This window comes from Microcebus murinus, chromosome 1 (assembly GCF_040939455.1).
Source record: "Microcebus murinus isolate Inina chromosome 1, M.murinus_Inina_mat1.0, whole genome shotgun sequence".
Classification (NCBI taxonomy): Eukaryota; Metazoa; Chordata; class Mammalia; order Primates; family Cheirogaleidae; genus Microcebus; species Microcebus murinus.
Window position 1 is genome coordinate 124,790,841 of NC_134104.1, and position 14,757 is coordinate 124,805,597.

The 14,757-nt window shown below is 39.6% G+C and overlaps 1 protein-coding gene and 1 non-coding gene across 2 annotated transcripts in view; both read right to left on the reverse strand.

Annotated features, from left to right (window-relative positions):
* Window positions 1-1,607: 1,607 nt before the first annotated feature.
* Window positions 1,608-1,794, reverse strand: LOC142874843 (U2 spliceosomal RNA). The gene has a single exon (XR_012922437.1). It is a non-coding gene; the product is annotated as a U2 spliceosomal RNA (small nuclear RNA).
* A 10,173-nt stretch (window positions 1,795-11,967) lies between these two features.
* COL6A5 (collagen type VI alpha 5 chain) overlaps window positions 11,968-14,757 on the reverse strand; it is a 124,047-nt gene continuing 121,257 nt past the window's right edge. Inside the window, exon 41 of the mRNA XM_012766923.3 lies at window positions 11,968-13,401. Within this exon, the coding sequence (XP_012622377.2) occupies window positions 13,382-13,401 (20 nt within the window). The 3' untranslated portion in view covers window positions 11,968-13,381. The remainder of the gene's footprint in view (window positions 13,402-14,757) is intronic.

Genomic DNA, 14,757 nt, shown 5'->3' on the forward strand with positions numbered 1-14,757 from the left:
ACTTTTAAAATTTATTAATTGTCAAAAATTGGAATGATTCCCCCTAGTGCTCACATCATGGGAAGTGAGAGCAGCCATTCAAAGTTCGGATGGGAGGCTTGGAACCTTTCCCTTCGAGATTCGCCATCTGCGACCACAGAATGGAGGGTTCTCACGTATGGAGGCTCCGTCTCTTCATCACCTTTAATCTTTATCCTTGAGCTTGTTTTTCCCATTCTTTCCTCCTTTGGTTTCTGTTCCATTGTTTTGAGAAAGGGAATTCAGGGTTGTTTCTTTTTGGAAACTGGTCCAAATTCAATGGTATCTTAATAAATTCCTTGAAGTTTAGGTTGGGAGAAGGGGCAACATAAAAGTAGCCCCACATTCTGTTGTAAAAATTTTAGGGCATTCTTGATTTAGACATTCATTTAGAACATCCCTGACATTAGTCACCCAGTCTCAGCTTGAATACCTTCTTTGCAGTGAAGCTCACTACCTCTCTAAATTTTACTGGACAATAGAAATTTTAATATATTTGCTGTATCAACATTAAATCTGTCATATTTGTTCAAATACTCTCCTCCTCAGTCTATCACTTTTTAAAAATCTCTATACAAATTTTCTTAAATTTTGTGGAATTGAATATAATAAGCTTTTATCCTTTCTGATTTATTTCATAGCTTTTTGAATAGAAACGATAGACAAAAATAATGAATAGACAATTAACAAAATAGGAAGTATAAATGGTCAATGAATATATGAGAGTGTTCAATCTATAGTAATCAAAAGTATATAAATTAAAACTATAGAATTATTTTCACATAGAACTGACAAAGAGAGAAGAAAGATAATATTGATTACTTGCTAGGGAGTGATATGATGAGCTTGCTCATCTACCGCAGATGAGAATGTAAACAATTACAATGAAATGGCAATATTTATCAAGAACCTAAAACTTAAAGTGATGGCTCATTTGATGTGTCAACTTGGCTAGCCCATGGTAACCAGATATTTGGACAAACACCCTAGATGTTTTGGGGAAGGTATTTTTTAGATGCAATTAACATTTAAATCAGTAGACTTTGAGTAAATCAGCTTACTCTTCATGATGTGGGTGGGTCTCATCCAGTCAGTTAAAGGCCCTAATACAAAAGACTGGCCTTCCCTGAAGACAAGGGAATTCTGCCAACAGACGCCTTTGGACTTGAACTGCAGCGTCAACTCTTCCCTGGGTCTCCAGCCTGCTGGCCTACCCTGCAGATTTGGGGTTTGCCAGCCTCCACAATTGCGTGAGCCAGTTCTTTAAATTCCTCAAAATAAATCTCTCTTTCTCTCTCACTCCCTCTTTCTCATATTCTCTCTCTCTTTCTCTCTGTCTTGATGTGTGTGTGTGTGTGTGTGTGTGTGTATGTTATCCTAGTGGTTCTGTTTTTCTAGAGAATCCCGATGAATACACTTAGTAATACCATTTCAAGTATTTTTGATGAAAATTGAGTGCCCAAGTTGAGAAAAGCAGTAATTGTAAAATACATGCCAAATTTTGGTATGAATTATAGTTTTGAAATTTTCTGTAATGAACACACATTATTTTTATAAAGAAAAAATATTATTCCAAAAAGAATTTTTTTTTTTAGTTAACCATTTCTGGAGGTACTGCAATACCAGGTTGATGTGGGGAGTGGACGGAGCAAGCACCTATTCCATCTCCCTGCTCCAAAAATCCATTTAATATATTGTCCTCAGAGGACATATCAGATATTAAACTGATAAGAACAGGTACTACACTTGATCTTGGCCAAAAGGTCGAGAAGCAATCCAAAAAGAAAATTTAAGTTCATTTTTTTTTTTTTTTTGAGACAGGGTCTTACTCTGTCACCTGTGGCAACATCATAGCTCACAGCAACTGTTATGTGAGCTACACTATTGTATGAGCTATATCTATGATATAGCTCACACAACAAACCCCAGTACTCACATGATCCTCCTGCCTCAGCCTCTGGAGTAGCTGGGACTCAAGGCACATAGCACAACTCCCAGCTAATTTTTTCTATTTTTTGTAGAGACAAGGTCTTGCTCCTGCTCAGGCAGGTCTTTAACTTCTGGCCTCAAGCAATCCTCCTGCCTTGGCCTCCCAAAGTGCTAGGATTATAGGCATGAGCCACTGTGCCTGGCCTAAGTTCATTTTTAGTAGAAAGAAATAATGGAAATATTTTCAAATGTGACTTTCACATATATTTTGCTTTTCAGGAATAAGGGTCTCTAGGCTATTGGGGAAATAACATTTCATCTAGCAGTACCTAAAATTAGAGGAAATCAGTCAGTCTGGATCTACATGTGGGAATTTGAGAACATTTGTTAATATTTCAACTACAGTTATTCAACACATTTTGTGAGAACCCCTTCCTAGAGCCATGAATAATGTGTGACTATCCTTCTGAATTCTGGCTCTGAGTTAATATTTTCTTATTCCTGGAGGATTTGACAGATAAATTTTGAAAAGACAAACTGTCTTTGGAAACTAAGACTTACTTCCAATCAGCCATATTCTTGTGGAGAAGTCATACTCTGCATGAAGGAAAAGAAAGCTTGCAATTCTCATTGAAATTTTTTCTTTCATTTGCAACAAAGCAACTTGTGAATCATCTTTAAGGGATGATTCTCCACAGAAAGTTTCTGAAGCTGGATGAGTCTGCTGAGTTACTTAAATGATCACTCCCCACAACAATCTTTTATTTCACACTATGAGGCAAAATTCTGAGGTTCTACAGGGATTGCAGGGATTATACCTAAGATATTAGTGACTTTCTTCCTACCTGTGATCCAGGTAACTCTAAGTAATCCCCAGAGTGGAAAATATGAGTGATTCTCCCACCTTGGCCTCCCAGAGTGCTAGGATTATCGGCATATGCCACTGTACCTGACCTTAACATACATTTTTCAAAGAGAGAATCTCTCAAAGACAGTGGTGACTTTATTAGCAGAGAGGAGAAAGCTACAAACTGTAGGTGTCAGAAAAAAATCTGATTCTTCCTTCAGAACCTTGGAAAAGCTCAGCATTTTAAAATAGCAGGTATAGCAACATATGCAGGTGAGGCTGAGTACAGGGCATTGATTAAACTCTTCCACAGAAAGTGGTTGGGGCCTTGGGTTCTCTTCCTCTCTCCATAGTTGGTTGACAAGATCCTCCTTCACACATAGTTTCCAATAAGCTATTTGCTGCTACACTCTTAAACTCAGATAGCTAAGGCTCAGGAACAGTTGAGGAAAGTTTTCAATATGAGAAAGACCCTAACCATCAGAATAAGCAACATGGAGAAAACAGAAGACACAGAGGGAGCCATGGAAATCTGTAAGAAAGTAGAAAAAAGAGAGAAGTAGAGAATAGGAAACAGAGGATGAGAAATTTGGGGAGGCCATTCTGAAAGATTCAACCAATGAAGGAGAGGAAATTATCAAAAAAATAACATGAGAAAATTTCCCAGAACTGAAGGACTTGACCTGCCAGATCGAAAAGGCTCTCCACGTGCCCATCTCATTTAATGAAAAAGGAACCACACTGAGATAGAGAATTCTAAGATTCTTAGTGAATTTTAGTTTACTCTGTGAACTAAAGGTAGTGACACCAGGATGGAGACATGATACTAAAAGTCTGTGATGGTGGAGGGGCACTTCCCATACAAAGACACGTGAATTAAAGAGGCATTAGACTTCTCAAACCAACATTGGAACAGATAATGTCATAGGGCAGTGCTGTCATGATTCAGAGGCAGCTGCTGCCTAACATAGACTTTTATACCCAGGTAAGCCAGGTATTAGTTTCCCAGGGCTGCCGTAACAAAGCATCACAAATTGGGTAGCTTAAGACAACAGAAAGTTATCCTCTCTCAGTGATGGATGCCAGAAGTCCAAATTGAAGGTGTCAGCAGAGTTGTATCCATCTGTTTTGCATCACTATAAGGGAAACCTGAGCCTGAGCCTAAAGAAAAGACGTTTAACTGGCTCACGGTTCTGTAGACTGTACAGGGAACATGGCACCAGCATCTGCTTCTGGTGGGAGTTTCAGGGAGCTTCCAGTCAAGGTAGAAAGTGAGGGGGGAGCAGGCGTGTCCCACTGTGAGTGTGAAGGAAGGAGCAAAGAGCGAGAGGAGGAGTTTCCAGGCTCTTCCAACAGTTCTCACTTGAAATAATGAAGTGAGAACTCATTCATTATCGTGGGGAGGGCACCCAGCCATTCATGAGGGATCCGCCCCAATGATCCAAATTCCTCCCAGCAGGCCCCACATTCAACACTGAGGCTCAAATTTCAACATGAGATTTGGAAGGGCCAAATATTCGAACCAGATAGAGTTGACTTTTCTTTAGAAGCTTTAAGGGAGAATCTGTTCCACATTTCTCTCCTGGCTTCTGGTGGTTGTCAGCAATCTCTAGTGCTCCCTGGCTTGTAGATGTATAAATCTATCTCTCTAGTCTCTGCCTCTGTCTTCACCTGGACTTCCTTTTTTTTTTTTTTTTTTTTTTTGAGACAGAGTCTCACTCTCTTGCCTGGGCTAGAGTGCTGTGGTGTCAGCCTAGCTCACACCAACCTCAAACTCCTGGGCTCAAGTGATCCTCCTGCCTCAGCCTCCCAGGTAACTGGGACTACAGGCATGCGCCACCATGCCCGGCTAATTATATATATATATATATATATATATATATATATATATATATAGTTTTAGTTGTCCAGCTAATTTCTATTTTTTTAGTAGAGAAAAAGTCTTGCTCTTGCTCAGGCTGGTCTCAAACTCCTGAGCTCAAGCAATCCTCCTGCCTCAGCCTCCCACCCAGAGTGCTAGGATTATAGGCATGAGCCACCAGTTCTGGCCTTCACATGGCCTTCTTAAAAGTCATGGGGTTTAGGACCCAACCAAATTCAGTATGACCTTATCTTACCTTAACTAATTACATCTGAGAAGATTCTATTTCCAAATAAGGTCACATTCTGAGATTCCTGATGGACATAAATGTTGGGAGGACACTATTCAACTCAGTACAAACCATCAATCAAGTGTGAGGGACAAATAAAGGTATTTTGGAACATGTAAAGATTTAATACTTATTCCTCTAATGCACTGTTTCTTAAGGAAGTTATTAGAGGATGTGCTTTCTCAAAATAGATAAATAAACAAAGAAAGACAAAACCATGAGACCAGACAATAAAAATCTAACAAGGAAATCAGAATTAAGAGTCCATGCAGAGCAGAAGAATGGGGACGCAAGGAAATGAAATCTCCTGTGGCAAGGAAAGAATAATAAGTATTTGATATATCTGAGCATTTGGAAAATAAAATTGACAGTTGTTTGATAGAACCTGAAAGTCAAAGATAAAACAGAAGTTGAATAAGAAAGTGACCATATTCACAGTCTCTTCTTGGTTCAATACTAAGCAATAATTTACATAGTCATAAAATTGCAACTCTAATTCTTGATTTAACAAAAAACTTAAGTGACTATTTAAAGAAAATGAGAATGGATAATTATGTGAGGTAAATTGCTGAATGTTAATCAATCATAATAGATATTCAGCAGATGATGTCTAAAATTAATACAACAAATTACAGTATTAGCACATTATTTAGAAATAGGAAGGTAAAAACTAGAAGAAGAAAATTATGAAAGTTCAATATGGTGTCTTAGTCCATAGACAGGGCAGCATACAAACAACAGACACTTATTTCTCACAGTTCTGAAGGCTGGGAAGGCCAAGATTAAGGCACTGGCAGACTGGGTGTCTGGTGAGAGCCTGCTTTCTCAAAGTTGGCGCCTTCTCCCTGTGTTCTCATACAGACATTGTAGAAGAGATAAACAAGATCCCTCAGGCCTCTTTTATAAGGGCACTAGTCCCATTATGAGAGCAGTTTTAATCACTTCCCCAAAGGTCCCATAGTCTAATACCATCACCTTGGGAGTCAGTATTTCAAGATATGAATTTGGGGAAAACACAAAAATTCAGAGCTTAGGAACTTATGGGGAATGGAGCTGGACAGAAGAGGGAAGGCAGTAGATATCTTTTATTATGAGCCTTTTAGTGTTATTTGATTTTTAAAAATTTGAGCTAGTAATACTTTTATAGCAATATAATTTAAAAGAGAAAAGTATAATACAATATGCATAAGAATTACCTAAAGAGTGTGTTACAATGCAGTCTCTGTGTTTCACCCTGAGATTCTAATTTAGTGGGTTTGGAAGTGCTTGGGACTCTGCATTTTAAAAAGGTCTATGAAATTCTGATAGAGGTGGTCCCTGAACTTCACTTTGAGAAACACAACATTGTAGGAGAGTCAGCTTCAGCTGATTTCTGGAAGAGACCAAGCAAGTTTGAGCCTATGTTAGTCATGTCCATCCCCTATTAGTATTGGGGTAACACCGTACTGTGTGTTAAAATCCTGCTTCATCGGAAGTTATTCTGACTTCAAGAGTGAGTGATGAAACAAGAGACCTAGATGCTAATGTCAGGAAATGTTTTCATTTCTTGGAAGACTCGAGCAGTTGGCAGGTAGCTGACACTAGCACTGACTCTTTGGCCCAGACAGGTAGCTAACGCTGGCAGAAGCCATGAGGACAGTCCCTCCCGTGTTTGTGGGAGGCTGAATTAGCTGGCTGGGTACTAGAAGGCACATGTAAAAGGGAACGCCAAGATCCTGTACCACCATGTGGTCAGCTGGTTGCTATGTAATAACTGTGAGTTTGAAGGTGTCTGGGTTGTAGCCCAGCCTGTGTGGAAAAGAACCTTAGAAATACGTATTTCCAACGGAATGCTGGAATGAAAGCTGTTGTTGAAATCTGCTACTTACACACTTCTGAGAAGTGTCACAATGACAGCAAATCTACTGTGAAAGGTTTATAAGGCCATGATCAGCCCTCTCCAACGTGCTACACAACCCCATCCCCTGGTCTACCCTCAAGGTTATTGCCAGCTTCCCAACCAGGGTCATTAGGTACGGTTCCCAACTTCTGCTGAGGAGCTGCTGTGAGCCAGACACTGCAGAAAGCACTTTACACGGGCCAAATCTCATAAAATCGATTTCACAGATGAGAAAAATGGAGGCTCCAATACGCTAAGCCACAAGTCCAGCATCACACAACCAGCATGTGGTAGAACAAGTGTTACTCTTTCCGTGACTTCAAATTGCATCTTGGACACATCTTTAAGCCTACGGGGCATCAGATAACAGAACAAGATCATTAGCATCGAAGCTGAGAAGTGTGGTCCATTTATTACCGCAAATGAGTTTGCTAGACAGAAATCCTGCTGGTCTGGCATACGGATTCTCACGCAGGCGCTGCAGAGCTTCCCGGACACAGCCACACAGCACAGGGGAGGTGATAGAGTCACCTGCAAGAGTCATCAAAACACTGGCGTAGCTCTGCTGCAGCACCGGATGACCAGGAAACAGGAACAGCCAGCCAGACACTCTGGACTGGGCAGTGGGGGCCACATGAGAAAAGTGGTTCTTAAAGTCTGGGCACCAGCAGCAGCGCTGGGGAACTTGTTAGAAATGCAAACCCTCAGGCCCCATCCAGACCTACCCAATCAGAAACTCTGGGGTGAGGCCCAGTAATCTGTGTTTTAACAAGCACTCCACAGGATTCTGATGCACACTGGAGTTTCAGAACCATTGGTCTAGACACCTGTTTTTCTCTTTTCCCTTATTTTCTGTTCCAAACCAATTGATTACCATATCCTACTAATTTTACAGTCTAAATATTTCCCTTATAAGTCTACTCGTCTCCATCCAGAACACCATTACCTACTCTTGACTGGATAACTAACTGATCACCTGTGACTACTTCTTCCCTCCAATCCTCCCTTCCTTCAGCAGCCAGTGCTAGCCATAATAATGTCTAACCACATCCCTTCTCTGTCCTTGGCGGCACCCCAGTGTCTCCAGAATGGAGTCTAAACTCTTCAGCATGGTGCACAGGGCCCTCCGTGGCTGGTCTGGCCTACCTGTCTATCTTCCTTGACTCAGCTTTAGCAATACAGGATCCATATAGCCATTCCCTCTTACCCATGAACACAATGTGGTTATGGTTTAAACAAAAACCTACTAAAGGACAAAGAGCCAGGAGAGACTCTTCCTTCCTGCTAGGTTGCCTACTCAATTTTTGCCTCGCTAAGTTGTATCAAGTCATTTTTATTACGATCAAGGGAGGTCTCCTTGAAGAAACCCTCGCTGGGTCCCCAGTCTGGGCCAAGGAGTCCTTCTCCATATTCCCACAGCATTCCCTGAATCTTGGCACCACTACATTAAATTGAAATGATCTCTTTGTGTGTCAGTCTTTCCAGCTAGACTTATCAGCTCAAGGCATATGCCACCTTTCATTTATCTTTATATTCCCTGCCTCTGGCACAATGCATGCTACCTGGTAGGTGTTTAATATACCATGCCATGCTGAACAGAAAATCTGCAAAATGCATCTAATCATTTGCAGATCTTCAAGCAAATAAATTCTAGGCCAAATAAATTCTCAAACTTAGATGTGCATATGAATCTTGTTATAATGCAGATTCTGATCTAGTAGACTTGGGGCAAAGCCCAGAGATTCTGCATTTCCAACAAGCTCCCAGGTGATGCTGATGCTACTGGTTCAAGGCCACCAGCTACACTTTGAGTGGCTAGGATTGTGGCCTAAGTCATGAAATGATTTATGCCATGCTAGAAAAAAACATGTTTTGTTTTGCGTAAGTGCTAGTAACTGAGAGGACAGAAGATGATTTGTGCTGTTTACTAGTCTATTCTCATAATCTCCATCATGCTGGAGTCTTATCAATTCTTTTGAAAGAGATTACAAACAGGACTCTTGTGAGCCAGTCCTCTGTACAGCTGTTGTCCCCGTCACAGGAGGTAAGAACTTTCTTATCAGCAGCATTTATATGGAGGACAACTTCTACTTGTTACAGGACTTTTTCTCAACACAGAATCCAAATTCAGTTTGGGAAGTAGAAGCTGGGGAGAAGAAGAGAGGGAGGATATCATCCAGGCTCAGCAGGATTGGGCTTACTCATTCATCCTTCCCCACATGAAGAAAAATAGGTATTGAACCCCTGTTAAGATCCTGTGTTCTACAAGGTGAGAGGGTCTAGGCTTGTCAAGGTAGACAATGGAGAGCTAGGGAGGAAGTTTAGTCAAAAGATGCTGGGAGTGGATCTCTTATATTCTAGGAGTAGAAGAGGTGCTCTGGAAGTCTAGATAGATTACTCTAGAGAGAGGGAAAGAGGTTCCAATTTAGGGAAACAGATAGAAGCTGCATAAACTTCCAACTATGACTATTCAAGTTTTCACCCCTACTACCACACTCAGATAAAATGTAGGAATCAGATTTAAAACATCAACTAAAGGTTTCCAGACATATCACAGGATTCTTAGTCATCTGTAATTCTGACCAGCTGTTGTACAATGCATTGTCTCATGTCACATGAGGCTGCAGGGGCTCATCTCTGGGTCATGTATGCACAGAACCTCTGGAAAAATGAGTGCCTAACGCACATCCTATGGTTCCTTTTGAGGGCACACAATTTTGATTGTAGTCCTCCCCATATTCAAATAGATAGGATGCTATGGAATGGTCCAAGACTCTTTAAAGTATATTTGCTATTTTATGTAATGGAGCTCCTGCAAGAGTCACCAAAACACTGACATAGCCCTGCTGCAGCAATGGGTGACCAGGAAACAGCCACAGCCAGCTGGACACCCTGGAACAGGGAGTGCGGGCCATATGAGAAAAGTGGTTCTCAAAGTCTGGGCAGCAGTAGCAGCACTGGGGAACTTGTTAGAAATGCAAATTCTCAGGCCCCACCCAGACCTACTCAATCAGAACTCTGGTCCAGTAATCTGTGTGCTCTTCAGCAACTCATAACACTTGCCATGGTCTCAGATGTCCGGTCACACTGGCCTCTGTACAAGCCAGTTTCCCCACTTGCCTCTGCACAGACACACAGCTCCTCCTCGCTTTTGTTTTCTTGTCATTGCTTATGCCAATGCCTCTCCTTGCCATTAAACCAAACCATATTTATCCTTCAAGGTGAGTTTGTCCATTCATTCATCAAATCTTTATTGTTTGCCTTTTAAGTGCCAGGCAGTATCCTGGGTATTAGGGGAACAGTGATGAACAAGACAGAGATGCTCACTTCAGTGCCTCCTGGGAGCACAGACAAATGAATGGGCCATTATAACCCTCCCTAACGAGGGGCCAGAGGGAGAGATCCAGGTACGTGGAGAACATACAGTGGTTAGTTTGCCCATTTGGGGGAAGTTTATGGAAGGTGTTCCTACACAGGCGAGAGCCAGTCTGGAAGAATGAACAGGAGGTAGGGAGGGGAAGAAGTTCCTTGCAGTGGGAAGAGATAGGGCTGGAAAGGTGAGCAAAGGTCAGATTAGGAACTGACCTTTAGAAACTCCTTCTAAGGCATGGGAGGAGTTTCCACTGATATCATAAAGGAACTGGAAGGCGAAAGCATTATGGACCTTTAATTAGGGACCTGGTGTGAATCCTATTTATTCCTTGAAGTCTTTTCCAATTATGGAAATCCGAAGTGATTTTTTCCTTCTTTGATTTCTAAAGGAATTACTGGCTGTATTTAGCAGCCTGACTGAATTCATGCGCTGTATTTTTGTCATCCTATGGTCAGTCTCTGCTGTTGGTTCTTGACTTTTTGTGCCCACAGCACACATTCAGGTATTATATTTTTGGCTTGAATGTGCCCAGAATACACTTATTTAAGAGTTCCTTATATGTACAGTGTAATTGTTCCTCTAGTGGAACAATGTCACTTGGTATCATCTGTCTTAGCTTTCACATGCATCAAATTGTGCTATGCTCTCTACAACCTCAAATGACCACTCAGACATAAAATTCCCATCAAAAGTGAATGTGCACTTAGTAATAATGTAAATTAATTTTATAAATGATCAAAATTATCAAATTGATCAAAATCAGTGAAGGGGACAACTTTTCCTGGTGCTCAATGTGCAAAGAGAGCCATTACTTTAGAATGTTTTCTAACTCTAATGACCTTGACTTAATGCAAACTCCTCAAGGACAAGAGAAGTTATCTATTTTTATAAATTCCTTACAATTGCTAACATGGTCCTGGATGTAGCATAAGGATGTACTTGAATTTTGCATTTTTGTGAGTTAATTTACTCTTTTAAATTATGAAATGTCAGGCATCTAAAAATGTATAAATATTAGGAATGCTTATTTGTCCTTCACTCAGCTTAAGAAATAAAACATTACAATGACAATTGCACCCCCATTTTACCTCTTTCCACTGAAAGATAACCACTGCTTTGAATTTGGTGTTTATTACCCCCAAATGCCTGTACGTTTTTTACTACCATTATCAGTAGTAGTCATAAACAATATGTGGTATTGCCTGTCAGGTTTTAAAATGTATAAATGCTGTCATAATGTATCCTTCTGCAACTCTTTCTGGGTCAAGGTTATCTTTGAGATTTGCCCATCTTTATAGATACAGCTCCAGTTATCAACTGCTGTATCGTATTCCATGTGGGACCGGACCACACTAGGACATTCAGGTTGGTTTCAACTCTTTGCTAAAACACACACTACTGCAACAAACGTGTTTGTATTTGGTTCCTGGTGTACATGTGTGAGAGCTTCCTGCACGTAGCTATATAGAGCTGGTAGTGGGATTGCTGGGATTTGGGATATGTGCATCATCAATCTAACTAAATAATGCTAAAATGCTATTCAAAGTTGTAACAATTCACACTCCTATCAGGCAGAGGGTGAGTTTCTGAGACTTCACATTCTTGATAACCACGTCACTTTCAGATTCAAGGATCTGATGTATTCTTCATACACACACACAGACACACACACATATACGCCTATACACATCAGGGTTCTTAGGGAACAACAGAACTTTATTAAACGAGTAGCATTTACTTTAGAACTTCCCAGAGAGCAATAAATGGCTACTTTAAAATTTTTGACAACTTAGAATTAGTTGATTGTATTATTTTTAAATTGGACAAATAATAGTAATGTTAAAGGAAACTATATGGAAAAAGTTCAAAATTGTCTGCAGGGGTCCTCAAAGTTTTTAAACAGGGGGCCAGTTCACTGTCCCTCAGACCGTTGGAGGGCCGTTGGAGAGTGTGGTGCACATTCCACACATGCGCACTGTGGGCCCAGGACGAGTCGGCTGCTAAGCAGGACAGGCAGCAGCTGCAAAAACACCAGGCTGCCCGATAAATGTCCTTGGTGAGCTGCATGTGGCCCTCAGGCCGTAGTTTGAGGATGCCTGGGTCTATAGTATTATCCATTTTATTTTTTATACAATAGATGTTTGTTGACTTGGTAATTACTTGTTGTCTTAACCAAATTGAATAATATTTTTAAAGGTTTAATAGATTTAGAGAGTACATGTTAAATTCCATTACATGTATATATTTTATAGTGGGAATGAGTTTTAAAAGTAATTCACTGTTGGCTAATTTTACATTTTATGTAAATGTTCCAAATATGTTGAGTCCTGTACTGGTGTTCTAATAGGTCTGTTAGACTACAGTTAAAAATAAACAGAACAGACTTCCAGGTCAGACTTGTTTCTATTTTAGAAATTGTCTCTTACTACATTGTAATTCCCAAGAATAGCTCTGTTCATACAAAGTATTTATGGTTTTCCATATTTTTTTATTGCAGCAACAATCTGATATACACAAAGCAAAGCATGCTAAAATGTAAAGCACACGATCAAAGCACAAAATAGTGGTTTGTAAAATTAGCCTCTTCTCATTTTTTTCTTTTTCAGCAATTCCATTCTTTTGTAAATGCCCTGGTAAAGGGGATAGCATTGACTTGGGGTGGTAGCAGCCTGACAGGTGGTTTTACAAAGCAATCGGTGCTAGATGCAGTATTAGGGTCATACCAGAACTGAAGACATGGGCATGGGTGTCTAGTTCTAAGAACAGGTAGAAGACATTCTTAGGAAACTCTATTGCTAAATGCTTTTTACTCAAGAGTCTAATCTGAGATATAGATGTGATGAAAATCATGACAAAAATCTTCCTAGGCAGATACATCATCAAAATTGATGTCTGAACTGTAGAACTGTCAAAGAAGACTCAGTTAACTCTTCCAGGTCAGTTTTCCCAGGTCTCAGGAGAAATGAAATCATTTCCAGTTTCTCAGGTCTCTTCATGGATATCTTCACTCAGAAAACTCTTCCCCTCAGATTTGAGGAGAGCAAATTTAGCATGCTATTAGCCAATTGTTTTCATGAAAAATTCCTGCCATTTACCACTCCACCTGTGATATATGGTTTATAATTTCTGGTTAGAATCACGTGGAATTGTACACGCCAATGGAGCTTTCTTCTTTTCTGCTATGATCATCTTTTGTCTTTACTGTCTGCAAAACATAAAAAATTGCATTGCTTTTAATGTTACTGTTTTGTTTAAAATGTTGCCTCTAGAAGCTACTGCTTTATATGCCACACATGAAACAAATACAAGTAGTTTTTGTCATCTTCAATAGTCAAAATAAAAGTGCAATTCAAGGTGGTATGATAATAGATATAAATGAGCCACTTTTAAGTAGAACTACAAACACACTTGTTCCAGTGACAACATTGGTACATTCATGATTTGAAATTCCATGCTTGGCAAATCTAGTGGCTGATATTATTAAATAGGCACTTGAACAAAGGTACACTACACAATACCAGGGCATTGCCCAGAACCCATCTAATCCAGCAGGATGTAAAAAAGTACAGCTTCCTTGCCTCTGGACAGCCTAACTTAGATGCCCGAGTCCCCTTGAAGGATCAGGCTTAAGCTGCCCTCTGTGGGACTCTGCCTGAGATGACACCCTTGTTTGGCTCCTACTTCTTCCCCATCTGGGTTCCTCCATTCCCTTGCTGGTTCTTTTGTACCCACCTCCTCAATAAATCACATGCACACAAATTCTCAACTCACGGTTGGCTTTAGGGGAAGCTGGCCTAAGACAGCATCTTAGAGAGCCTCCAGTCTAGTGGTCTTTAGACAACTTTGCTTAAGTACCCACCTCAAAAGGAAAAAAAAAATCATATACTTTTTGCCTTGCATGTTTTAAAGTTAACAAATAATTTTTTTCATTATGAGTGTAAGCAGCTAAAAAGGATGTAATTTGTGAAATAGTATAAAAACTGACATTTCTCTTTTAACTTAGCCAGTGGAGTCCACCATTATCCATTTAGAATATAAGTGAGCAAGCTCATGTTTAAAAGTCAGATATTTTATAGTCTTTGTTTCTCTCCTTAATCTTGTATTTCCATTCCACTTCTGCCATAGAAATTCATTCTAACTCTATGTATATACTTTAAAATCTTTTATTGTTTGCCTAATCATAATTCTCTGCAGAAGAAAATAAGTGTATTTTTTTATTTCCTATGACTATAAGCTTCTATATGTTAAAATTTTTTCTAGATGGATTATCATTAGAATTTATCAAAATAGCATATATATTTAAATTTTAGTAATTTTACCAAGACAAAAAGTAAACATTTTTATTGGAAATGCACATATTAATGTGATGGATAGTTTTTACTATTATTTTTACTTATTATTATTTATTGTTAGAGTGAAGCAAAGTTTAATATCATAATTGATAGAATTATTACTTATTGTTATAGATATAAGCACTAATACATTTTGTTTACACAGATGGATTTTGAAGGAGTTTTATCATAGCAATGTCAAATAATTCTTTGAATTCTTTTTTGAGTAA